This window comes from Schistocerca gregaria, chromosome 1 (genome assembly GCF_023897955.1).
Source record: "Schistocerca gregaria isolate iqSchGreg1 chromosome 1, iqSchGreg1.2, whole genome shotgun sequence".
NCBI lineage: Eukaryota > Metazoa > Arthropoda > Insecta > Orthoptera > Acrididae > Schistocerca > Schistocerca gregaria.
The window spans coordinates 1,012,295,797-1,012,323,032 of NC_064920.1; the positions used below are offsets into that span (position 1 = coordinate 1,012,295,797).

The window sequence follows — 27,236 nt, forward strand, 5'->3', positions numbered from 1 at the left end:
TTTTATTCACAATGGCACAGCAAACATACATAATTCGCCAACCGTCACCAACACCACCATCACCAAAAGAGATACAGATGGAAAAAGTGAAATAATAAGAACTGTGGATTATTTTCTTTTATTGAAAGGCATTCTTGTTATTGGAATGTGAGTTTACTGTAACAAAATAAAAAAGAGAAAAGCCAAAATTACTGTGTGCTCAGAAAGAAACAGCTCAAAAATAAATATAAAGAGCTAGGAAACAATTTTAAATGCGTGCATGCTCAAACATTGCATATACATATAGCAAACAGAAAATAATTATTACATACAATCTAAATTACAAAGTATGTTATATATGAGGGACGTACTGTATTTGCAGGAAACACATACAATGATTGTAAGTTACACACAAGCTTCAATACTACAAACGAGCGTTTTTACAGACAGAGTTACTCATACATAAAAACATACAATTTTATGAGATTTATTAATGAACAAATCATAGGAGTAACAAAAATTCTAAGTTTCCTTGAGATCAGTCAAACAGTGCTTCTGATATGCTGTTCTTCCTAGTATAGAAAAATCTGAAAAATCAAATCAGCCACTTACGAGGAACTATACTTCCATTCCTTCTCATTCTACTCAAATGATTAAGAAACTGTCAAAAACACACTAACATATATCATCATATTCAACTGTCTGATTAACACTGTGCGACAAAGCTACTGATGTCATATTGTGCCAATTTAACTATATTCTAAGAAGGACCATTGTCAAGAATTTTCAACCAGTTGCTCCAAAACGAAAGCTTAGTCGGTCGTACCTTAGAGTTACGATCAGCTTGATCAATCACGTTGCCTCTTGTGATGCTTGCACTACTGGCCCTCCTCACTGGATGCTGAGTTCCTTTCCAACCACTGGATGATGAGAAAGAAGCTTCTCTGCTTTTTCCAGAAAGAGAATCTCGCTTGTTAGTATTCGATGCATTTGATGAGAAACTATTTTGACTATGACCATCTCTCGACCTAGTAGAAACCATTGTCACTTCCACGGCTGATACTTTTCGGCCATTTACTGAGTCACTACGAGATTTGCTCAGAATGGAATCTCTAGATTTACTACCATTTAGTGATTCTCTACTGTTGTTTCTTGCTGAAAGAGAAGAGTTCCTAACCACAGAAATAGGTTCTCTGCTCTTGCTTCCACTCAGAGAGGCACCATCAGCCTTGCTTTTCCATGAACTTTCCCGGCCAGATTTAGCTGACAGAGAATCTCTGCTCTTATTAGAATGTGCTGCCGTGATAGCACCTGTCTTCCCAGATGGCGGTCTGGGTGCACAGTACGATTTAGTTCCCAGTAAAGGTATCTTGCTAGGCCTGCGACGGGGAGAATTAGATGACTGCACACGGCGCTGTTCAGTGTGATCGTGCGCTGACTCAGTACTACTGCTGTGGTGCTGGTGGTTGTGGTCATCTGAACCAGCTACTGGCAATGCTAGTAGAGGCAGGATTGGATTGCATGTTTCCTCTGGGGGAAGTAGAGGAGGCTGCTCATCATCTGTTTCTGTTGACACTGCTGCAGTGTTTGTTTCAGCTGCCTTGCCTTGCCGCTGCTGTAATACTCGCATGCGTGCCTTGGTTCCCTCCAGCTCTATACTCTTTTCTGCAAGCTGTCAAAGAAAGAAAACAATATCCCTTAAACACAATGTATTTGGGTTCTACATTACAGTTGTTCCATTGTTTGTAAACTGAACATCTGTTTCTTTTGAAATGAATCATTGGCAACGAGAAGAAGTCATGTGATGTAACAAATATAACATTTTAGTAATGAATGACTGTATGTTTACTGCATTATATTCAAAGTAAGTGACAAATTCTTTCAATCATTACAACATTACCTGAAATCGTAGATCATCATTTTCATCTTTCACTTTATCCAGCTGCTCCAGGAGACTAGTGTGCAGCTTTGCTGTCTTCTCTAGTCGATTCTGCAAAGCCTGAAAAAAAAAAAAAAAAAAAAAAAAAAGTAATTTTTTCATTCACACTATTCTCACAAGTAAAATAGCTGTGGCCTAACCAAAAAGTGTCTTTCATAAAGATTTCTAAGTAAAAACTAATTAAAAACATGTGTCATGACATCAGTATCAAAGTTTGACTTTCAGTTATCATCATTCACCCAAAATTTATATGAGGGGGAGAGGCAGAGGGGGAGAGAGCGGGCGGGGGAGAGAGCGGGAGGGGGAGAGAGCGGGCAGGGGAGAGAGCGGGCAGGGGAGAGAGCGGGCGGGGGAGAGAGGAAGGAGGGGAGAGAGAGGGAGGGAGGGGGAGGGGGGGGGGGGGAGAGAGAGAGAGAGAGAGAGAGAGAGAGAGAGAGAGAGAGAGAGAGAGAGAGAGAGAGAGAGAGAGAGAGAGCGCAATATGAGGCCATTATATGACACACTGCATGAAAAACAAAATGTGACACATAAAGAATGACAATGACAAATTGCTGCTGGATTCAGTTTGAGGATAACAAACAAATCCCATATCGTGAAACGAAGTGATACACAATCAACAACATAGCACATCTCTGCCTGCAGGACAGTGAACAGTTGGTATGGTAGGACGGTATCTGAACTATTACAGTAAAAGTTATGGATCCAAAGTTCAGAAGTAAAGACTTCAGGAAGTTTCAAAACTTTGAATCACATTTCAGCACAAACAATACTTACCATATGGCTTAAAAATCATATGGTAGAACAAAATACTCATCTTGAGTAATAACTGTATCAGTACAACTACATATCCAGTGACAATTTGTGAATCACTGAATTACATGGTAAAGGATACTTTTTGGAGTAAGAAGTTTTCATGTTCCTTTCCATCACTCATGGATCGAGTCTGGGAGGAATAACTGCTTTTATGCTTTATTAGTATTATCTGCACAATATTGCCATGAACTGTGGTGTGTGTGCAGTATAGTGATTAGCATCTCTGGCTGGTATGCTGCAGTTCAAACCCGACAACCAACAATTACTTCTCATTTAGTATTTGTCAGTTTTGGGAGGTTCCTGAAATATCTTAGCTTTGCAGTACTTGTATATTCAGGAATATTTCGTGTACGTATAAATACTAGCATTGTGGAATATTTCATGTTTGTAAAAATAGCTGCACACATTGTCCAGGAAATCAGTTTTGTTCTAGCTTTATGTTGGTGATCTTAATATGTGTGCTTTCAGTGCTAAGTGTTTTATTCCACTGACAACCCTACTTTCGGATTTGGATTTGATTCTGATTATGACATGAGACCATTTGGTGGAGACGTCAGATATTACAAAACATTTACATCACCTTGGCTCCAATTAGGCAGCACAACAAGTGGGAAGACATGATACATCTGGCAAAAGAATTGCTTTACTTGGATGGCAGCCCAGCAGTGCTTTGAGAACAATGAAGAGAAGTTCAATAGCTGGGGCAAAGCCCAGCACCAAGTGAAGAAAATGTTCAGCAACACCAGCAGTGAGACCACTAAGCAGAACAACAAATGGGTGTAGAGCCCGAAGTCATGAACAAACAACACAGCTGAACATACAGAATGTTCTGGATCTCTATCATACCATAAAATCAACTTCGACAGAAGCCGACAAAACCTTATATTTGATGAAGGGAATGACAGAAGCCAGATACCACATTGTTCTTGTAAATGACGTCACAGTGACATCACAATTCATCAAGTGATTCCAGCAAATTGAGGACACACAACAGAAAATAGTGGATGAAAGCGGTATGACCAACTGCCAAATGTGTTTCCCTACAGCAGTCGTGAAAGACCATACTCATTCAGTCAGTCTCTCACGCCACAGAGTAAGAGAAGAGATACAGCAGTGTATGGCAGCCAGAAATATCAGACTGATTACACAAGAGAGAGCACCAATGAATGTTGAACTCATATGGCAGAAGGTAATAGATTATGTCAAAGGAGAGGTTTATTGATCTTTGGTAACAGTCTCCACCATCGGTTGAAATTCCTTGAAGAATGGACTCGACCAACTGAGACCCATGCCACTGCTGTCAAATCACAGCATCCAAGCAGCACAGGCACAAACACACACCACCACCAAGTACAACATCCTGCAGATGATCAGACATAGTCAACTTCAGACAATATAGTCAACCTGTAAGTTGTAACTCATCTCCAAACCCTGAATGAGGTCTCTGCTCAACACGCCATTCAGTGCCATACAGAGGTACCTGGCACTCACCTTGCTGTCAAATGCAGGAAAACTAGGCAAGGCTGCTACAGATGAAAATCCTCCATGGGCAGGATTTACCAAGATGGCAGGAAATTTCACTGATGTCATCACTGACAGCCAACCTGTCAAGTTACTAGTCACACTCATGGGCTTATTTTCTGTAACATTGCCAGCTAAAACAGGCTATGTCCTAGGATATGAAAGTGGCAGTGCTGAACATTGCAAATGGAAACTATGTATGGCTGATAGAAACATGAATTGCAACAATAATTATCACCTACTGCATCGAATTAACGGAATTTATTCTTAAATGGGGCACAGCATGCAGTGACAGACTGCTCCAAATTGATGAAGCTATTCCGGCAAACACACATAACAAGCATTGCTCTGGGTGGTTGTTTGCCATGGAAGACAATGTTATCCCATGGTCTTCAATGAGACTAGTTTCTGTCATCAATTGAGATGCTCTGTTAAACTGTGCAAAGGTTTTGTCAGGTGCAAAATGCTACTACTATATACAATGTAGGGCAGCAAGCTACTACTGAACTGCCCACAGGATCTGACATGATCAACTAACAATGTCAGTGTGTGATAGCCATACTGCATCAATTTTTCAAGTTTCCATATCTGGGGAGGAGGAAAGACAGACCATGTGACCCATGGCAAAACATATCAACATTGTGCATCATTAGCAGCCCTCATATACTGTGCTATTGGCTGAACAACACACAATCTAGGAGGAAGTGGAAAAAATGCTACAAGATGACATCACTGGAACTTCGGAGAAGCCTTGATCCTCTCCTCTGATGAGACCATAGAGTGCTTGAAAGGGCCCAGTATGTCTCAACTTTGGACATGCAGACAGGCTACTGGCAATCTGAGGTTCATGAGGCAGAAATTCCTGAAAGCCTCTATTGAGAGTAAAATTATGCTACATCAACTGCAGAACACTCCACCCACCTTCGATCATATGATGGAAACCTGCTCCAATGCCCTAAATGGTCAATGTGTGTCTGCCTTCTGGATGACACTCATTTTATCAAAGACATTTGGAGACCATCTAGGCTGTCTGTTAAGCATGTTGTATCATGTCCAGACTGCAGGCCTCAGCCCAAATTCAAAGTAGTGCCTTTTTGTTGTCCAAGAAATAAAAATTTTGGGGCACCTAGCAAATGACAATGGCATCCATCCTGATCCTCAGAAAGTAAGAACAGTCACTGATTTTCTGATTCCTTAGCACATTCCTGATGTGTGAAGTTTTCTCGGAGTGTGCTTGTATTACAAACAATTCATAAAGGGCTTCTGGATGAAGGCACATTCCTTGCAAGAACTAATGCAAGGAGGTGCCAAATTTTCCTGAAAAGAGGTGCAACACCGATCTTTCCTTGTCTTTAAAGAGGCTCTAGCACTATATGACAAGAATTCCATGACAGAACTAGGGGCTTTGAAATAGGGGCAGTTGTGATACAAATTCAGGAAGGGGGCTGGAAAAGGTAATAGCTTAAACTTCCAGAGAAAAGTACTCTCGAGATCCAAGATGAACTACTCTACAACTGCAATTGTTTGGAACGTCAACAATTTCTGGCTGTATTTATTTGGGAAACCATTCACCATTGTGATGAACGATCATTCTCTATTCTGGATGACTAGCTTGTAGGACCTGTCAAGTTGATTGGTGAGATGGAAACTGAGGCTTGAGGAGTACAATGTCACAGTGATATACAAAAACAGACATAAACACAAGGATGTCAACTGGATTTCATAAAATCCTTTAGTAGAAAACAGTGCCATGGACAAATTCTCTATCATCTCCACATCAAATGACATTGCTGGTGAGCCGAGGAAAGATCTGACAATATTGAAAACCAAATAAGCCTTGAAAGAGGAGGAACTGATCAAAGGAGAAATCCAATTAATAAATGGATCTCTTTATAAGAGGAACTATGATCCAATGGTGTGGAAATGGTTGCTGATCATTCTCACTAATCTATGGCACTCTATCCTGAAGTATTTCCATGATCCTCCAGCACCTGGTCACCTGGGATTCATGAAGGCTTTAGGCAGAATGAGACACAGGTATCACTGGTCAGGTGCCCACCAATCCATTTGACACTATGGAAGCCACTGTGAGGAATACCAGTGATGGAAGTAAGTGCCTCATTTACCTCCAGGGCCTTGGGTACAAATCCTGCCTGCAGCACTGCCCTTCCACCAAACAGGATCTCAGTGGGTGCTTCTTGAAGCCAACAAATGAGAATCAATGGATGACCAATGCTGTGCCAACTACAAAGCTCCAAAAACTGTGAAGTTACTTGTAGAAGAAATAATTTTGAAGCACGGAGGAACACACATGATGATCTCTGATTGTGGGAAAGTTTTCCATTCAAGATGAGTATCACAGAATTTCATGTTGTAATATTATCCACAAGATGACAGCTGCCTACCACCCACTAATGAATGGCCTCACAGTACACTTTAATAAGACTTTAGCAGACACAGTCTCAATGTACGGTGATATAGAACAGAGAGACTGGGATAGAGTACTTCCCGTCATGACATCTGCACACAAAAAAGTGAAGTAAGATGCTACATGCTTCGCACCGTTCTTCATACTCCACAGTTGTGAGGCCAAAACAACAATATATACACTATTCCTGCTTCAAACAGATGACACTCAGATTTATGGTGTGAAACACCTCAACAGCAGAGCTGAAGAAGCAAGTTAGTTGGTTCGTATACAGACCCTGGATGCCCAGGGTAAAGACTAGGAGTGCTGTAGTAAGTGGGATACAGACCGGAAGACTTGGTACAGATTTCTACTCCCGTATGGAAAGTGTAACTATCGTATAAGTTACTAAAGCACTACTTTGAGCTATGTCATATCCTTCATCACTTATCGGATGTTACATACAAAGTCTAAGATTATGAACCTTCATCAGCAAGACAAAATCACACAGACACATCATCCACATCATCCGTATGACATTCTACTACAGTCCAGAGGTGCAAATCGATATTGGGAAGATCAAGGAAACCGAAGACCCAGTCAATGATTGCGAAGCTTTGACAGTAAAGAGGATGGATGTAACAACATGACCAGAACATAAGGATCCATCAGTGCCACCATATAGATGACCATTGACAAAATCTAGATTCAGGGGACTGTAGTTGGCTCCAATGAGAACTTCTGAAACCGCAGGTCACTGCTTCGGAGAAAATGAAGAATTTTACTAATAAATAACTGAAGGCTGATAGGAAAGACATCTTTGTATTTGAAATTATTTGTATTCCATTTTAATCTAGATTTTTTTAACTAATGGCAACAACACAATGGTTTGGTAATCATTTATTAATTTTTTTACCTCCTTTTTGTGAAATGGCTTGATGACAGCATGGGATACATAAGATTTTGTAGTTATTATGTTACATTTCTCTTTGTTCCATAAATCCATAATGAGGAGATCCTCTCAAGAATGTAAAACATGTCATAAAATGAGAATACATAATACATATTTACAAATAAAAGGGAGATGCTAATGTCTCTTTCATATATCATAAATCAAATGGTCCTCATGGAAGTAGAAAAAGTAAAAAATTTCTTGAACATACTTTCATTTAAGCTGTAATAACAAAGTAATCGCAAAACATTTAAATGGAGAAAATCATATTGTGATATATATTTTCATTTATTTCATTATTACATTGAAAATTTGCAGAGGTCAGATTTTACATAATAACTTACCCACATTATTTGCTCTTGTTAATAACATATACATATCGGTTGCTTTTACTAATAAAGGCATCAGTGGAGGGAATGGGGAAGGCCGCCAATAAACCCTTTAGGTTCTTCTTAAACATAATTTTAGAAACATGTGCTGGCAAGCTACTGAAAATATGTATTCCTGAATAACAGACCAAAGAAAGTGACTTTGAATCTTTATGAAGATTATCTTTATTTCTAGTATTTATTCTATGAACTGAGCTGGTGTTTTGAAAAAGTAGTATTATTTATGACAAATTTCATTAAGCAATAATTATATTGGGAAGAGGAACACTAGCATCCAAAAGTTAAGCATTATCACAAAAGCATGCAAATGGAAAGAGTAACGGTTATGTGTCAACCAATATCAAGGTAAATATTACAAACGAACCCATTTGATCGTTCTGTATAGGAAAGTAATACTGTCACAAACAGTGCACGAGACCTCTCATTTCTATCTGTTCATAGCAAGGAGGGTGTAATCTCATGGTTAAGATGACAATGTAATAACACCACAAAGAGGACCTTTTGACAATGTTTTGAAAAGGTGGAATACTCAGCCACCTGGAAGCAGGTTCGACACTGGCTGAAGTCTCAGTATTCTTGGATGTGCCACAAAGTGTCATTTCAAGGCTTTGGTGACGGTTTTGAGAAACAGGAGATGTTTGTTGTAGCCCAGTATAAGGTCAACCAAGAATAACTATGACACAGCAGGACTGATATCAAGCCATAACTGCCCAACGAAATAGGAGTACATGTGCAAGACAGTTGGCAGAAAAGCTTGCAGCTGTTTCCTGACAACTGTGCATTGGCTGCTGAAAACAAATGCACTGTTTGCTAGACATCCGGCTGTGTGCATCCCACTAACTCCAGCACTGAGAAGGCAACATCAATATTGGACCAGGAATGAATGGAAGTATGTACCCTTCACAGAGGAATCACATTTCAGTTTGCAAAATGATTGACGTTGCACAGTACTCTGGAGAGAACACGTTAGCTGATACAACCTCAAGGAAATTGTGGAAAGAGACCGGTTTGGTGGTGATGGCATCACGGTGCGGGGAGGCATCGTGTTGCACGGGCACACGGAGCTGCCCATCTTCATTGGTGGTCAGAGGAATACTTAAAAGCTCAGAGGTACGGATTGAGGCACTGCTACCCAATGTTTTCCTTTTCAGAGGTGCAGTTGGTCCAGACTTTCTCTTTATGGATGATAACACCCATCTGCATTGAGTTGCTCTAGCTGATCAATTTGTTAAAGGTGAAGGTATCTCTCGCACGGACTGGCCAGCAAGATCCTCGGATATGAATCCTATAGAACGTGCTTCTGATGCATTAGGGAGGCTAATACCATCCCGTCAGCGTCCACCACGGACACTTCCAGATCTCAGGCTGAGGAATGGGATCGACTGATACAGAGATCTCTCAATCCATCTCGCAAAGAGCGTGTCACGTCGCTGTGCGGCATGTGCGACTGTTAGGAGTAGCCCCATTCCCTTTTAACAGCTTCATTTGTTGTGGAATAAATTTCCCAATTGTGTTATTTTCTTATAAACGTGTATGTTAGCTGTAAGAACTTTTCTAACGCTATGTTTCGGGCAGCACTGTATGCCAAATATTTTTGATGGAGTTCTATTTTCGTGATTATTTTAAACTTTTGGAGACTAGAGGAGTTTGCATCTGCACTTCCTTGAACAGGCCTGTGTAAGACGGTTTTGAGTTCGAACAACAAATCACTCTTATTACACGCTTTTGGGCTCTGAACAATTTTGCTTGACTTCATGAGTATTTGGTTTCCAGCTACGCCAACGAGAAATGGAAGCGAATAACAATGAGGAGGTGATGTAAAGAGGGGGCCGAGAGTGTGATTTGGTACATCCATGAAGCACGGCGAAGAGTGCGGGAGCTGCGCCGGCGCCTGTTCTGGCCTGGCCTGCGGAGAAATCGGCGACTCGCGAGCCTCCAGCCTCGCTTTCCGACACGGCCAATTCACAAGTGTGGCGCTGCTCTTCCCAGACCACGCGCCTGCCCAACACGTAACAGTTCCGACGATACCCCCGCAAGGCAGGTACGTGCCGAGTAAAACTGTGAGGGACGGGAAAAACCCACCGTGGTTCAACAACAAAGCTACGAAACTACTGCGAAAGCAAAGAGAGCTTAACTGCAAATTTAAACGCAGCCAAAACATCTCAGACAAACAGAAGCTAAACGATGTCAAAGTTAGCGTAAGGAGGGCTATGCCTGAAGCATTCAGTGCATTCGAAAGTAAAATTCTATGTACCGACTTGACAGAAAATCCTAGGAAGTTCTGGTCTTACGTTAAATCAGTAAGTGGATCGAAACAGCACATCCAGACACTCTGTGATGATAATGGCATTGAAACAAGAGGATGACACGCGTAAAGCTGAAATACTAAACACGTTTTTCCAAAGCTGTTTCACAGAGGAAGACCGCACTGCAGTTCCCTCGCACGAACGGAAAAATGGCTGACATCGAAATAAGTGTCCCAGGAATACGAGAAAAGCAACTGAAATCATTCAACAGAAGAAAGTCCACTGGGCCTGACGGGATACCAATTCGATTCTACACAGAGTACGCGAACGAATTTGCCCCCCTTCTAACAGGCGTGTACCACAAGTCTCTAGAGGAACGGAAGGTTCCAAATGATTGGAAAAGAGCACAGGTAGTCACAGTTTTCAAGAAGGGTCGTCGAACACATGTGCAAAACTGACATCGATCTGTTGTAGAATTTTAGAACATGTTTTTTCCTCGCGTATCATGTCATTTCTGGGAACCCAGAATCTACTCTGTAGGAATCAACATGGATTCCGGAAACAGCGATCGTGTGAGAGCCAACTTGCTTTATTTGTTCATGAGACCCATAAAATTTTAGATACAGGCTCCCAGGTAGGTGCCATTTTCCTCGACTACAGGGAGGCGTTCGATACAGTTCCGCGCTGTCGCCTGATAAACAAAGTAAGAACCTACGGAATATCAGACCAGCTGTATGGCTGGTTGAAAAGTTCTTAAGCAAACAGAACACAGCACGTTGCTCTCAATGGAGAGACGTCTACAGACATTGAAGTAACCTCTGACGTGCCACAGGGGAGTGTTATGGGACCATTGCTTTTCACAATATATATAAATGAACTAGTAGATAGTGTCGGAAGTTCCATGCGGCTTTTCGCGGATGATGCTGTAGTACACAGAGTAGCGAAATGCAGGAAGATCTGCAGCGGATAGGCACTTGGTGCAGGGAGTGGCAACTGACCCTTAACATAGACAAATGTAATGTATTGCGAATACATAGAAAGAAGGATCCTTTATTTTATGATTATATGATAGCGGAACAAACACTGGTAGCAGTTACTTCTGTAAAATATCTGGGAGTATGCGTGCGGAACGATTTGAAGTGGAATGATCATACAAAATCAATTGTTGGTAAGGCGGGTACCAGGTTGAGATTCATTGGGAGAGACTTAGAAAATGTAGTCCATCAACAAAGGAGGTGGCCTACAAAACACTCGTTCGACCTATACTTGAGCATTGCTCATCAGTGTGGGATCCGTACAAAGTCAGATTGACAGAGGAGATAGAGAAGATCCAAAGAAGAGCGGCGCGTTTCGTCACTAGGTTATTTGGTAAGCGTGCTAACGTTATGGAGATGTTTAGCAAACTGAAGTGGCAGACTCTGCACGAGACGCACTCTGCATCGCGGTGTAGCTTGCTGTCCAGGTTTCGAGAGGGTGCGTTTCTGGATGAGGTATTGAATATATTGCTTCCCCCTACTTAATACCTCCCGAGGAGACCACGAATGTAAAATTAGAGAGATTCGAGAGCGCACGGAGGCTTTCAGGCAGTCGTTCTTCCCGTGAACCATACGCGACTGGAACAGGAAAGGGAGGTAATGACAGTGGCACGTTAAGTGCCCTCCGCCACACACCGTTGGGTGGCTGGCGGAGTATAAATGTAAATGTGGAAGGTAGCAGCGCACATATCCTCCCCCTAAGCATTGTCTTCCAAGCCCTTCTAAACTTACACATTATGTTCTAACTAGGGTCAACCGAAAAAGAAGAGGAACAATAAAAACTTGGACAAGTACAGTACAAATAGTAATACAGAGGTTGGACGGAACATGGAAAAACCGCAACAAATGCAGGTGCTAGCTAAGCCTACAGGTTGCGCTGTTTTATTTGACCACGAACGTCATCTGCCCATTGTCCTTGATATGTTGTAAGCGTCAGTTATGAGGAAAGTGTTCTGTGTAGTTGTGAGTACATTTAAGACGGAATTAAGTGAAGTTGAATTTGGGAAAATTTTTCGTGTGGTGGGTGCTTCCGTGGCCAAGAGAACCTGTGTTGTTCGTTTCAAGAGCCACAACGCATAGATGATTTATACCACATACATGGATAACGGAATAACATCATCCGGTAGATCACAACACGAACGATAGTGTACTTTGAGGATCGTGACGGACGGTCATTCAAGAGGATTGCGAGGACGATAGCTGCAGAAGTCGCTGCAGAACGCTATGTCGCACTCAGGAACCCTGTCATCAACAAAAAAAAAAAAAAGAAGGGAGCTTCTGAAGCAGAGAATTGCAGCGCGAGCTGGAGTTCTAGAACAGCATGTCAGTGACGCAAATGCCTGTAACAGGAAACTGTGCTGCTGAAGCCACAAGACTTGGACTTTGGAGCAATGTCTCATATTGTTTCCAACTTCTGGCCGAGTTGCGTCCCTAGGGTGAAATATGGCACGAGTTCGGTGATGATTTGGACAGCCATATCGTGGTATTCCATGGAAGATCGCCCCACTGTCAAGGATCGTGTGGCTATTCCGACTGAACCGGTCCATCCCGCAGTACAACGCTAGTTTCTGAATGGTGATTCTGTGTTCCAAGATGATAAGGCATCTATTCACACAGGTCGTATCTTTTGAGATAGGTTTTGCGAGGAGGAGGAGGAGGATGAATTGTCGCATCTTCTCTGAACACCACATACGCCAGATCGCAATATTATTAAGGCTTTGTGGTCTGCTTTGGAGAGAAGGATTCATGACCGTTACCTACCTCCATTTCGTTACATGACCCTGACACTATTTTGGTCGAAGAATTGTATTACATTTCCTCGAAAACCATACAGAACCTGTTTATCTATCCATTCCGAGACGATTGGAAGTTGTTTTCAATGCTAACTGGTTTCTTCCACCACGTTAACCATAGGAAGTGTCGTGCTTGCGCCGTTTCTCGGTTAAATGTAATGTAACCTCGGTTAAAAGATTTGCTCTCATGAAACATTATGCCTCCCCATACAACAACACCTGGACTACCAAGGACGTACTCACATATGGTGAGAGATGGGAACTCTTACAGCATTCAGGAACACTGTCGAACATGACTATTTTGGTAGTCCAGGTGTTATGGTGCGGGAAGGCACGATGCTACGTACGCGTATTGACACCAAAATCTTTGAACAGGATACACCCGCTAGTCAATGTCGTTGTGACACTTACTACCCCATGTGCGTCATTTCGGGTGTCCATACGGCTCTGATTTCACTTTTATGGCTGACAATGCGCGACCGCATAGAACAGCGGAGGTGGAGGAGCTCCTGGAACGAGAACATATTCTGCAAATGGCTGGTGTGCAACCCCCTCTCCTGGAGGAATGGAACGCCCTACGACACGAACCCCGTACCATCCTTGTGGCCAGCGCGGGAGTACACGGCAGAGCATGCACGCCGTCCGTGGCGTACACACATACCCTATTAAGGGGAGGTTTAATATCCTTTGGTTCAACAAATCGATTGTTTTAAATTGCATTTTTGGATCCATAAAGGTGTTTAGGATCCACCCCTGAAACCGTTCTTCCGAATACAGAACGGAAATGTTTGTTATTTGCGGATGAACAAAAAATGCACCTGCCTGAAATCGGCCTTTTTCACGCAAGAGATTTTTTCTTTCAGAGGACTAGTTATTGTACTGCTGCTTGGGAGGAAACGCACAAAATTCATAAGTTGGAAGACGTGTGTTTGAAAGTTAGCCCCAAAGCATTTGCATTCTGTTGCGAAGACTGTGGAGACTGCGACTTTCCTGGCAGTGAGCAGCTTCAACGAAAAGGTATTCAGCGATTCTGAAGACCATGACAACGATCGACGTCAGCCTGGGACTCTATTCGACGCAGTTCACCAAGCATTCGGACGACCACCGGATTCAAGTGGCCGAAAACCGCTTGTCACCGACCGTACGAGCTGATCTAGAGCAGCGAAGGATGGCCCAGATGGAGCAGAACGCCCTCTGTGAGGAAGAGGAAGGACTATTTTATGGACCCGGGATAGCAGATTGAACGTAAGTTGCATAATATTACATTTATATGTAGACAAAATTTCAAACGCGTTTTTCTCGAAATGAATTTTGTTTTATCGCACGGAATGGTAACTTCAAATCCACTGAACCGATTGGCATGATTCATTTGTTTCCGACGAAGCTAACTAAATTGTCTCTGAGTAGTACCACTTTTAGTCCAATCCATCAGCTATCACTATTTTTACTTGGCCGGCGAAGTCGAAAAATCGATGAAAACACCCATTTTTTCAAATGGCCGCCATTTTGTTTCCTCTGGTCCAAATAACTTAAGCGAGGTACAACTCCTAAAAAATCTTATGTACTTCGCTAACGTCAACTCAATTTTGATTTCAGACGAGTCGGCTGACCTGCGACATACCGCGCATGGAGGTCTACATCGACATTTTGTTTCGTTCCGACGTCACTTCCGCCTCTGCTGTTCGACATTTCCGATCGAAAAAATTCTCGCTTGTAGAGGAAATATCAATTGACATTTTCACCAAATTTGACATTGATAAAGAACATGTTTTTTTCGGGCCAAAGATAGTAAACCTCCCCTTAAGAACAACATCCAGGACACGATCATCCATCACGGTGACTTCCGAGTAATTATGATCTTTGAAAGAGTCATTTCTGTCCGTTTCATTGGTTATTTCTTTCAATTACCTTCCATTCTATACACTACACAGGGAGTATAAAAAAGAATAATCCGATTTTAAAAAATCATTACTATTATGTTATTTAAGGTACGTTCGTGAACAACGTAAGGTTGGAAAGAGCAAACTCTCGAGTATTACATGGTCCCCGCTAGGTGGCAGCAGTGTGCGCCCACTTCACTTCAGTACTTGTAAAAATGGTGCCGGGACAACAGAAACCGTTTTGTGTCTACGTTTTCTTCCACGCTTTGTGTTTAGCGAAGAGGCAACATTCTATTTAGAAAGAAAGGTGAACTGTCATAATGTGAGAACATGGGGTATTGAGCAACTACAAGAAGTTGTACAACGTGAGGGGGACTCTCCAAATTTAACGTGTTTTCTGCAGTTTCACGGGAAAAGGTGTAATGTCCATTTTTCTTTGTCGAGAACACTTTTACAGGAAGCATATATCTCGATATACTTGAGAGTTTTAACTTTCTTTTCCCACAGTTGGAGACTGATTCGAACACCTTCATTTACCAACAGGATGGAGCATCGCCACACTGGCATCTGGAAGCGCGAGTATTTTTAAATCAAAGGATTACTGAACGATGGATCGATCGCAATGGACCAAGCCTTACATCACTGGTCTCCATGGTCACCGGACCTGGCTGTATGTAATTATTTCTTGTGTGTGTGTGTGTGGGGGGGGGGGGGGGGGGTTATAAAAGACTTTTTATGCGCCCCCGCTAGCAACAACAATGAATGAACAGACACATCGTGTAACAGCAGCTGTGGAAACTGTAACTCATGACATTTTTGCTTCGGTGTGGGAACAATTTGAATACTGAATTGATACACTATATGATCGAAAGTATCCGGACACCCCCAAAAAACATACATTTTTCTTATTAGGTGCATTGTGCTGCCACCTACTGCCATGTACTTCGTATCAGTGTCCTCAGTGATTATTAGACATCGTGAGAGAGCAGAATGGGGCGCTCCGCGGAACTCACGTACTTCGAACGTGGTCAAGTGATTGGGTGTCACTTGTGTCATACGTCTGTACGCGAGATTTCTACACTCCTAAACACCCCTATGTCCACTGTTTCCGATGTGATAGTGAAGTGCAAACGTGAACGGGCACGTACAGCACAAAAGCGCACAGGCCGACCTCGTCTGCTGACTGACAAGAGACCGCCGACAGTTGAAGAGGGTCTTCATGTGTAATAGGCAGACATCTATCCAGACCATCACACAGGAATTCCAAACTGCATCAGGATCCACTGCAAGTGCTATGACAGTAAGGCGGGAGGTGTGAAAACTTGGATTTTATGGTCGAGCTGCTGCTCATAAGCCACAAATCAATCCAGTAAATACCAAACGACGCCTCGCTTGGTGTAAGGAGCGTGAACATTGGCCGATTGAACAGTGGAAAAACTTTATGTGGAGTGACGATGCTGAGTGGCGATCCGATGGCAGGTATGGCGAATGCCTCGTGAACGTCGTCTGCCAGTGTGTGTAGTGTCACCAGTAAAATTCTAAGGCGGTGGTGTGGTCGTGTTTTTCATTGAGGGGGGCTTGCACCCCTTCTTATTTTGCTTGGCACTATCACAGCACAGGCCTCCATTGATGATTTAAGCACCTTCTTGCTACTCACTGTTGAAGAGCAATTCGGGGGTGTCGATTGCATCTTTCAACACGATCGAGCAGCTGTTCATAATGCACGGCCTGTGGCGGAGTGCTAAGACGACAATAACATCCCTGTAATGGACTGGCCTGAACAGAGTCCTGACCTGAATCCCACATAACACCTTTGGGATGTTTTGGAACGCCGACTTCGTGCCAGGCCTCACCTACCGACATCGATACCTCTCCTCAGTGCAGCACTGCGTAAAGAATGAGCTGCCATTCCCCAAGAAATGCTCCAGCACCTGATTGAACGTATGCCTGCGTGAGTGGAAGCTGTCGTCAAGGCTAAGGGTGGGCCAATACCATACTGAATTCCAGCATTACCGATGGAGGGCGCCACGAATTTGTAAGTAAGAGTTGAAGCTAAATCACACTCAGCATATTTGGGAGTCATCAAGCGTGATATACACGCCTTGAATCCAAGCTCGACCAGTCTCGGTAAGTTGTGAGCGGCGGTTGATCGGTCACGGACCAAGAAAGTCACCCACCGCTTTTGGTGTTTAATGCACGTATAATATTTGTGGAATTCCAGCACAGCGTTGGCAGAAGGACCACGAATTTCATTTCATATTTCTATTTCTTCAATATTCTCTTAGCTGCCTTCACATTTGAGTTTCGAGCGTATTTGTTCACTTTCAAACATTACTTTAGCGTATGTGGGCGTTATTCGACAAAACGAAGAAGAAGATAAATAATCTAAGACTTGTGTCAGCATCGAACTCAAGCTAAAGCGTTTGCTGTGCGGAAAAACACCGACATATGCTAAGGTAATGATCTGAAAATGAACAAAAATATGTTCTAAACTAGTCAGCATTGACTCAAATGCGAACGAAACTAAGACAGAAAACCAAAGAAACAGTGAAGTTCTTCATATTCATTCTCGCGAGATAAAAAAAAATTGTGTTAGCGGGAGTTAAATGCGTAAGACTGAATCTTTCTTGCTCCCCGGTATTTTCTGCAGAGATTAGCAAATAAGTAATCGAAATAGTTTTAGTGTTTCAAATTTTCTTTGTAGCAAACTTATATTTTTATTGTTGAGGCTGGATGTGCGAAACACACAGAGGAATTCCTCAAAACAATCTGAGATTAAATTTACGAAACAATTATTGACAAGGCAATATTAATGTTGATTCAGTGTACGTAATTGGGACAGAAGCGGCACCGTGCGTTTTTTGTCGTCATTTAAATGCGCCAGATTCGCAAATTAAGTTCCAAACCTCAGCGCGGCCCCTCTTGGCGTGAGAATAAGTCACATTACTGACAGCGACACCATCCACCGAATGTGAACGATAGGTACCCCACCCCACTTGGTGCTATACGAGTGGAGTGGACTGTGTGTTGACGACTGTTTTATTGGCATCGTTTCAGTGCTAGATTACAAACCCACCCTCCCTTATTTCTTCCACTGTATCCAAAACCAGGCATTGATTACTGGCCTGACGATGACTTCTTACTTATTTATAATAGTTGGATAATGTTTCGTGTGATTGTGTATGCTGTTAGGTACCACAAGTGGAGTTCTATGTCCCTGAAGATATTATGTACTGCGTGAATGGTCGAAGTTTGTGAACTCATGAATAGTAAGAGGATGCAGAGAAACTGCGCCAAGGCAGCCGTGTCTCTTGCTTTACACTCCGACGACGACGCCACTAATATCGGAGGAACGATAACTGAAGATGAGTCTAATGTGTTAACTGTGCCACGCTGAAATCAAAGGGGTCCCATTTGCCTTCCTACAAACGCACAACGTAAATATTGGTGTAACCCAATCGGTTTGCGGACCCTGCGATTATCGTCGCCGCGAGAGCATTTGTGGCTGATACAGAAAGAGCGACTGAAATGTAGGAAAGCTATTGAAGTTAATTTATACAGACAAGGCTACTGAACCCGATAAGATACACATGTTCTATATCGATAAGGTGATGTAACTGGTCACTACGCTATCAGTAGTTTAATAATGTTCGCTGAACTGTCGGCGTTTCTCACTGACGCACCCCGTTCTAGTTTGCAGGAAAATTGTAACTGTGCCAACGTATTGAACTTTCTCTATAATCTTGTACGTTCCGCAAAACGCGGGAGCGCAGAATCAGTTCGCCCTGAGTTACAAGGGTGTAAATGCGAACAGCTGTGTTCAGGATCTTACGTTTCTCGGCTTCCACAAAGCGTTTGATGATTTTGTATTCTGCCACTTAATGAACGAAACACGTGTCGATGGAGTACTGGACCAGATATACGACTAAACTGCTGCCTTTCAGGCAAACAGAAATCAAAACGCCGTCCTCAATTGGGTGACGGCAGAAGCGAAAGTGGCGTTAGACGTGTCTGAAGGAGGAAAGGCAATTCGTCGTCGACTTTCAGAGTTGGTACCAATAGGAAATGCGAAAAGCAAAATGGCATTCAAACAATTTACTTGGTCCACAGACGGTGCTTCGACTCCGCAATGTTGAGACGAAGAATTCGTAGAAAGTGAAACTCAAATGCGAAGAATGTTACTCGAAGATAATTCTGAAGTACTGATACACTGTCTGGAACATAATTATCAAGCTACATTAGGGAGAGAACGGCAAGATTTGTCTCACTTCTTTCAACACAAGGCTGTATAAGAAAGAGGACATGCATTACTGAAAAGATTACAGAAGACTGGACACTTGTATTTGTTGCAGCCTATGTCCTTCGTTGAGTCACTGAGGCAACTTCAGAGCAGTGCAGAAAGTATCAGTGGAAACTTTTTAAGAATACCAGAAGTTAGCTGCAATGACCTTCCAAATTCGAGAAAGAATATGCCAGTGCTGGACTGCATAAAGCTTGCAGTCAAGTGTGGTTAAGAAAAAGACTAATATCTTAATAGTTAGTATGTTAATATTTAGTTAGCAATTACTAGTATCTCAGTAAGTAACGAATTAGCTGGAATTTACTATCTCTTCGAAAGTAGTGTCAAATTAAATTCTAGTAATAGATGATACAGTAAAAAGCTATACGACCTTTAAGGTTTCTAGTTAGCATCCCTATAAGTAAAGTCATAAAACGCACGGCTGGTTTGAACACCTAAGTGCTTTACTACGCATGATCGTAATGGAAGCGGTATGCCCTCGCTTCTCTGAGACTTCTGCCTCTGAGCTGACCTATCCAGTCAGTTACGCTGGCGGTAGGAAGGGGGGGGGGGGGGGGGGGGGGCTACAGCTAAACGTGGATTTCAAACGCGGAGCAAAATGGCATTTTTCACATTAACAAACACTGCCAGAAGGAAAAAAAAATGGCAAGTGACGTAACAATTCTAGGAATGACGGGAATTGAACTTGAGATTTTAGGCCTAAAGTCTCGCAATTTACCGCTGAGCCATAGTGATATATATCCAAATAAATATTGCCATTGACAGTATTACTTACCACAATTTCCACAACTGCAATTTAGATCGTATGTCATTTTCAAGTGGTAAGCTAGAATGAATACAGACACTAAAGGTAGACGTTCTACTGCCTGTTTCATAGTACATTCACAAAAAATCTCGAATGACAATTAACAACAGATGATCACATGGTGACCAAACAGCACTTGTCAACGACCTCCTCCTCCTCCTTCTTCTTCTTCTTCTTCTTCCGCATTTGGTGGCTGGATGCCATTCCTGAGGCCACGATCCCCCCCCCCCCCCCCCCTATGTACTCCATCTGCTGCATCTACAGTAGATTTCATGGTCAAGTTTGGTAACGTTTCCTAAGGCTGCGACCACAGTGGCAATGATATTGGTGGAAACCGTCGACAACGGCCATCGGCGAAATACGGCCGCCTTTCCAACTCAATATGCCAGTACGTGCAGCCGATCTCATTGCCCGAACGTACAGACTTCGGACAACAGTCGGTGAAATTAGAGTAAGTTTTGTCATGTCGACCGACAAGATGAGAAATATGGACTGTGACAAACTTGTATGGTTAGTCTAAGCACGAGTTTGTGGCACCCTGAGAAAGAAAAATACCACAATCGGGATATATTCAAAATCTACTGACTGAAATCGCTGCTTCATTGGCAACCACAATTACACAAAATTGTTATCGGAAATTTTAGGCGCCTATTACAACTTCAAAAAATAGTTTGTTGAAGTGAGTCAAGTGGTGTATTTTAAGCTTGAAATTACTGTACTGGATCTTTTTTGGGTTCTTGTAATTGGGCCTTAGCTGTTACAAATTATTATTACTATTTACTAGCCTTTTTATGCCAGTAGTGTCGTGATTCTGCTCATGAGGTGGTTTGCAAATGCGTTGAATGTTTTTGCGCTTTTCAGTGCTTTAGATGTTCTGAGTATCTCATTCTGAACTTTATCTTTCATACGTGTGCTGAGTGACAATCACTGAAGGTTAATTGTCGTAGGTCTGCGTACTTTAAATAAATTCAGCAAAACAGGTTGTTTGCAATCTTGTTTTTCAAGGTCGCCACCAATAATCTCGAGTGTGTAACAAAGTTTTTCCCTTCATGTCACATACTCGTAAAACTTGTCTGATAATTCCAATAAATGGTCACCGAGTTTACAGTACTCACCACGTTATTTCGAGGCAGGTATACCTCATTCAACTGCATGGGCACTTTTTTAATAGCGGAAGCAGCGTTGCAGCAGTCGTCTCGAAACACAACCTACTTCATACACAGAACAGATTTTAAACTTCTTAATCACGCCAAAAACTGAGGGAGGAGATAGGATGCGCTGTGACCAAACTGTCTATCATGTTATCCGGCGATCTCTGGCGACGTCGTCTCACGACCGTTATCTGTGTCACTGTGAAAGCAGCGCAGGTGTTTGTGTAGTGTGTACCTGAAGTCGGACGTGGGTACTACTAAGACGTTTACCCAGCTGAATGTAGGAACCGCCTAAAAACCACAACCACGCTGCCGATCCGCCAGCCCTCGCCGTTAATTCGATACGGGTCTCGCTCGCTCCCCGTGATCCGAAAGCGGCCACCCTCAGCCCCCGTGCGGACCGTTTACCGGTATGTAAATCTCTTGAAACTACATTCATGGTATCTGCTGATGTTAGTTATGAGCACTGTACTGGCCAAAAACAGGAGGGAACCAGAATGAGATTTTCACTCTGCAGCGGAGTGTGCGCTGATATGAAACTTCCTGGCAGATTAAAACTGTGTACCGGACCGAGACTCGAACTCGGGGCCTTTGCCTTTTGCGGGCAAGTGTTCTACCATCTGAACTACCCAAGCACGACTCAGGCCTCGTCCTCACAGCTCTACTTCTGCCAGTATCTCGTCTCCTACCTTCCAAACTTTACAGAAGCTGGCAGAGCACTTGCCCGCGAAAGGCAAAGGTCCCGAGTTCGTGTCTCGGTCCGGCACACAGTTTTAATCTGCCAGGAAGTTTCAGGAGGGAACCAGCTTCAACAGATTTAAATAATTTCCAAGATCTACATTTTCACACAACATGAACAACTTTTGTTATTTCTCAATCCACATTTTTCACAGATGTAATGAGAAACCCATACGAGGACTGGCAAAAAAACCTGTATTAGGAACACGACATTCTCTACCATTCTTTCTTCATATGTTTTGTGTTCTTCCCTTCAAAATACTCCCCTCCACGATCCTTACACCGCTCCACTGCAATTCCCCATTGCTCAAAGCCGTGTTTGATGATACAGGATGATATTTAACCAGAACTTTCTGTCCAACCTGTAGCTTCTTGATGTTTACCTGTACTGTTTGCCCGTCGTTGATTTGGTGATCAGACTTCAATTACTTCTATCTGTCGTGCTGGACTTGCCCTTCCAGAGTCCTGCCACTGTGAATTATGATGTTGATTGAAAGCATGTTCATAGTCTCCGTCGCATTTTATTTCACGACTTCAACTATCTCAAATATTATTTCTGTAGCGCAAATTTCACTTGCGAGAACAGAAAGAAAGTCACAAGAAGTAAAATCTGGCGAGTAGGGGGATGTTCCAACACAGGGGTCCCCTGCTAAGCCAAAAACGATTAGCCAGGCATCAGGAACTTTGGCGACATTTTCGAACAAACTTTCCTGATTTGAAAATGTTCATCTAAATCTGTCGAACTGTTTCTTTGTCTATTCTTACAATATCAGCAGCCACACGAATACTCAAACGAAGTTCTTTTCGGATTAAATCGCAAACTGTTTTCGCACGATGTTGAGGTTGGGGGTGCCCTAAATGTGACTTTTCTTCAATCCCTTCTCGTTCCTGTTCGAACCGCTAAAACTACTCAAAAACTTGGGTGCATGAAAGACGTTCATCACCGTGCCCTTGTTTCAATAAAGAATTGTTCTCCGTGCGACAGCCTTTCCAAGCTTCACTCAAAATTTCACATTAATCTGGAGCTCTTTCAAAATTGTTTTGACGGGTTGCGTATACACAATAGGACACAAAAAGGCCATCTTCCGACTGAGGGGTCGGCAGGAGAATGAGCAAACAATGTCTGCGCGGCTCACCTTATCCACCTACACCCACACTCCTCCCCCCCCCCCCCCCCCGCCCATTTGGAGCTGTCAGTAGGAGGTGCAAATCGATCCTACAAATGGTATACTGGTTAAGTTGAATATAACTTGCAGTATGCACTTTCAAAGCAACGGCCCACTTCACCCTTGGTACCGTTTCGCATAATTAAATGTCAATGACACATTGCCGATGTAAGCCTCCAATAGATAGTAAGAAGAAAAACACTAACGTTAAAAGGCGTGTGTCTTTGGTGTAACGTAGTGGTTAAGGCCGTAGATTTGTGTCGTACTCCACTCAGTTTCTTTTATCATCTTAGCGTTTTTAATAAAGCTGCGACTTTGTTATGAAGGCAATCCAAATATCTTCTGCAATATTCGACGTTATTTACATATAAGAGCGCACTCTCAGGAATGAGCTGCTTCAATTTTGTGCCTCGAAAACGGAAGATGAAATTGCTGAGAGTGAAACGACCAGCAGTGACATCTGTATTCCTGTTTGTCACAAATGTTTGCCTTTTTTCCGAATATGTCGCCATTTCCGAGCGTGTGGTTAGGAAGCAACCTAAAAAGGCAGCTACGAGCAACAATAAAACTCATATTCACACCTATTCATATTCTACACCCTATTTTAGATCTATATGACGATGCCACGCTGATTGTATTCATATGTTTTGACGATGCCATTATGGCCTTATCACTTTAGGACATGGTGTAAAAACAGATCTGAAGATTATCATTACGGACTGAAACCGGTCATCGTCTAAAGAATTCATATTGTGATCAAAGACTGGAATAAAAAACGTTTACAATTCATATTCTTACTTGTCACAAACATTCAGTTGTTTATTTCCGAGTATGCTGCGATTTCCAAAAGTCTGGTTAGGCAGGAACAGCTCAAATTGCTGCGAGTAAAATGCTCTTGTCCCTGCGATTTCATGGGTGTGTCAGTGCTCGAAATATGCTGCTGGACACGTACATGCCATCACTTCTGATTAAGCCGACCTTGTGAATTGCACCTTCCGGAGCTGCGCAGATTTTAAGCTCATGTAGTTGAAAGGACAGAGGCGATGGAGAGAGGAGATGTCACATGGCTCTGCAGAGTAGCGTTTCATCTTGAGGCCCGCGCTGTTTGTCCAATACAAAATCAGTCTTTTTTTTTGCCAGTTATCGTATGCTTGATGTCAGTAGAATATCCAACTTTAGTGCATAGGCCCTAAATTGATTGTAGCTACCTACTTGAAAATGTCTTTACGTCTCAATCGCGAAAACTGTAACAAATAATAAAATAGCATACATGCAGAATGAAGATTAGTACCAAGGCCACGGTTCGAATCCGGATCTGCTGTTCACTAGGCAGATGCGCTAACCACTACGCCACCGTGGCACAGTGGCTTTGCACGACTGAACGGACGACCCCAGCACGATTCCCTCCTGAATGCGAATTCCCATTCAGGCCTGAGCGTGGTGGTGTTCCCCACAAGCCCAAGTGGCGTTGCAAAGGTCCTATAACTGTATTTGACTAGCGACTCAGCATCGAACTAAATGGAGGATCCTGCTTGAAACCCAGGCACAGGTAATGTAATTAAATGAAACTTTACGATTCGAGAGATGTTTTTAGGTCTGAAAAATGTATACAAGCAGGAACCTATGCCTGGGTTTTCGGCAGGATCCCCAATTTTGCTCGATAGTTAGGTGCTATTCCAATACAGTTGGAGAGCCTCGGAAATGCTATTCGAGATCTACTACACATATCTACTAAAGAGACTGCTCACACTACACTTGTCCGCCATATTCTGGAGTATTGCTAGGCGGTGTGGGATCCGCATCAGGTGGGACTGACGGATGACATCGAAAAAGTTCAAAGAACGACGGCTCGTTTTGTATTATCGCGAAATAGGGTAGATAGTGCCACAGACACGATACATCAATTGGAGTGGCAATCATTAAAACAAAGGCGTTTTTCGTTGCGACGGGATGTTCTCATGAAATTTCAGTCACCAGCTTTCTCCTCAGATTGCGAAAACATTATGTTGGCACCCCCTACATAGGGAGAAATGATAATCACGATAAAATAAGAGAAATCAGGGCTCACACAGAAAAATTTAAGTGCTCGTTTATCCATCGCGCCGTTTGAGAGTGAAACGGCAGAGAGAGAAAGCTTGAAGGTGGTTCATTGAACCCTCTGCCAGGCACTTAATTGTGAATAGCAGAGTAATCACATAGATGTAGATGAAGGGGTAATACCAGTGGCTCAGGCGTGAATGGAAATTTGCACTGAGGAGGGAAGCGCGCTAGGGTAGTCCATGCAGTTGCACAAAGCTACTGTGTCAGAGTGGTGTAGGGGTTAGATTGCCTAATGAGCAGCAGAACCGGTTTCGATTACTGACAATGGTACAAATTTTCATTCGACACCTCAGTGTGCATATAGACATCACCGTTGTTTGAAACTTTAAAGGTCTCTGGTCCACATAGTTTCATTTTACGGGGGTCACTCCAAAAGAACTGCACACTATCTTTTTCATAATCCATCTTTTATTCTACATGTTTGAAAGTTTTGCAGTGTGTAGATACATCCTTTAGGAACAATTTTTTCATTTCTTCACCTAATTTGCATCCCTCTAAACTGCCTTAAGCCATCTCGGAACCAGCGCCTGTATACCCGCACGGTAAAATTCTGGACCAACCTCTCGGAGCCACTATTTGGCAGCGTGCACAAGGGAGTCATCATCTTCAAACCTTGTTCCATGAAGAGTGTCCTTCAGTTTCCAAAAAGACACGATAGTCACATGGAGCCGGGTCAGGACTGTAAGGCGGGTGTTTCAGTGTTGTCCATTCGAGTTTTGTGATCGCTTCCATGGTTTTTTGAGTGACACGTGGCCGTGCATTGTCGTGCAACAGCAAAACATACTGCTTTTGCAGATGTGGTCGAACACGACTCAGTCGAGCTTGAAGTTTCTTCAGTGTCGTCACATATGCATCAGAATTTATGGTGGTTCCACTTAGCAGGATATCCACAAGCAACAGTCCTTCGGAATCGAAAAAGACCGTAGCCATAACTTTTCCAGCAGATGGTGTGGTTTTGAATTTTTTTTCTTGGGTGAATTTGCATGATGCCACTCCACTGATTGCCTCTTCGTCTCTGGTGAAAAATGATGGAGCCATGTTTCACCACCTGTCACAAATCTTCCAAGAAATTCATCTCCACCATTCTCGTACTGTTCCAAAAGATCGCTGCATACCGTTTTTCTTGTTTCTTTGTTAGCCACTGTCGACATCCTCGGAACCCACCTGGCACGAACCTTTTTTTAGCGCCAACTCTTTCAGTATTCTGCAAACATTTCCTTCCCCTATCCCAACATAGCGTGAAAATTCGTTCAATGTGATGCGTCTGTCAGCAGTCACCAATTCGTTAACTCTCTGCACATTGTCTGGAATGTGTGCAGCACGAGGCCTGCCGCTGCGAGGACAATCCTCAATATTGCCGTGCCCGCTTTCATCACGTAACCTGCTTGCCCACCGACTAACTATAGTGCGAGCGACAGCAGCATCTACATATACCTTTTCAACCTCTTGTGCATGTTTCCCACTACGTAGTTTTCACAGCACAGGAATTCTATGACAGCTAGTTGCTTCTGACGAACATCAAGTGTAGCAGCCTGTGGTGTCACCGCCAAACACCCCACTTGCTAGGTGGCAGCATTTAAATCTGCCGCGGTCCGTTAGTGTACGTCGGACCCGCGTGTCGCCACTATCAGTGATTGCAGACCGAGCGCCGCCACACGGCAGGTCTAGTCTAGAGACACTCTAGCAATCGCCCCAGTTGTACAGCCGACTTTGCTAGCGATGGTTCACTGACTACATACGCTCTCATTTGCAGAGACGACCGTTTAGCATAGCCTTGAGCTACGTCATTTGCTACGAGCTAGCAAGGCGCCATATTCAGTTACTATAATCTGAACAGATAATATTACCTCACTTCAGTATAGTCCTTCGCTCCTCACGGCAGCCTGCATGAGCTACAATGCGTACATTTCGGCCGCCTCTAGTAACACGGTGTTGGCTATTCTGCCAACACTAGACAGCCATCTTGAAGACATGCTGTGATGGATCATTTAGTAATCGCGAAACCGTTACGGAGATGATAGAT

General features: G+C 43.0%; 1 protein-coding gene across 2 annotated transcripts in view; it reads right to left on the minus strand.

The window, feature by feature from the left end:
• The window catches only part of LOC126278798 (nucleolar and coiled-body phosphoprotein 1), a 653,632-nt gene that overhangs the window by 12,403 nt on the left and 613,993 nt on the right, over positions 1-27,236 (minus strand). Inside the window, exons 6-7 of one of the 2 annotated variants that reach the window (XM_049979075.1) lie at positions 1,880-1,978; positions 806-1,651 (exon numbers count right to left, since the gene is read on the minus strand). In XM_049979075.1, coding sequence (XP_049835032.1) covers positions 806-1,651; positions 1,880-1,978 — 945 coding nt within the window. Of the gene's footprint in view, positions 1-102; positions 1,652-1,879; positions 1,979-27,236 lie in introns of those variants that run through there. The other variant, XM_049979081.1, reaches the window with a different exon arrangement.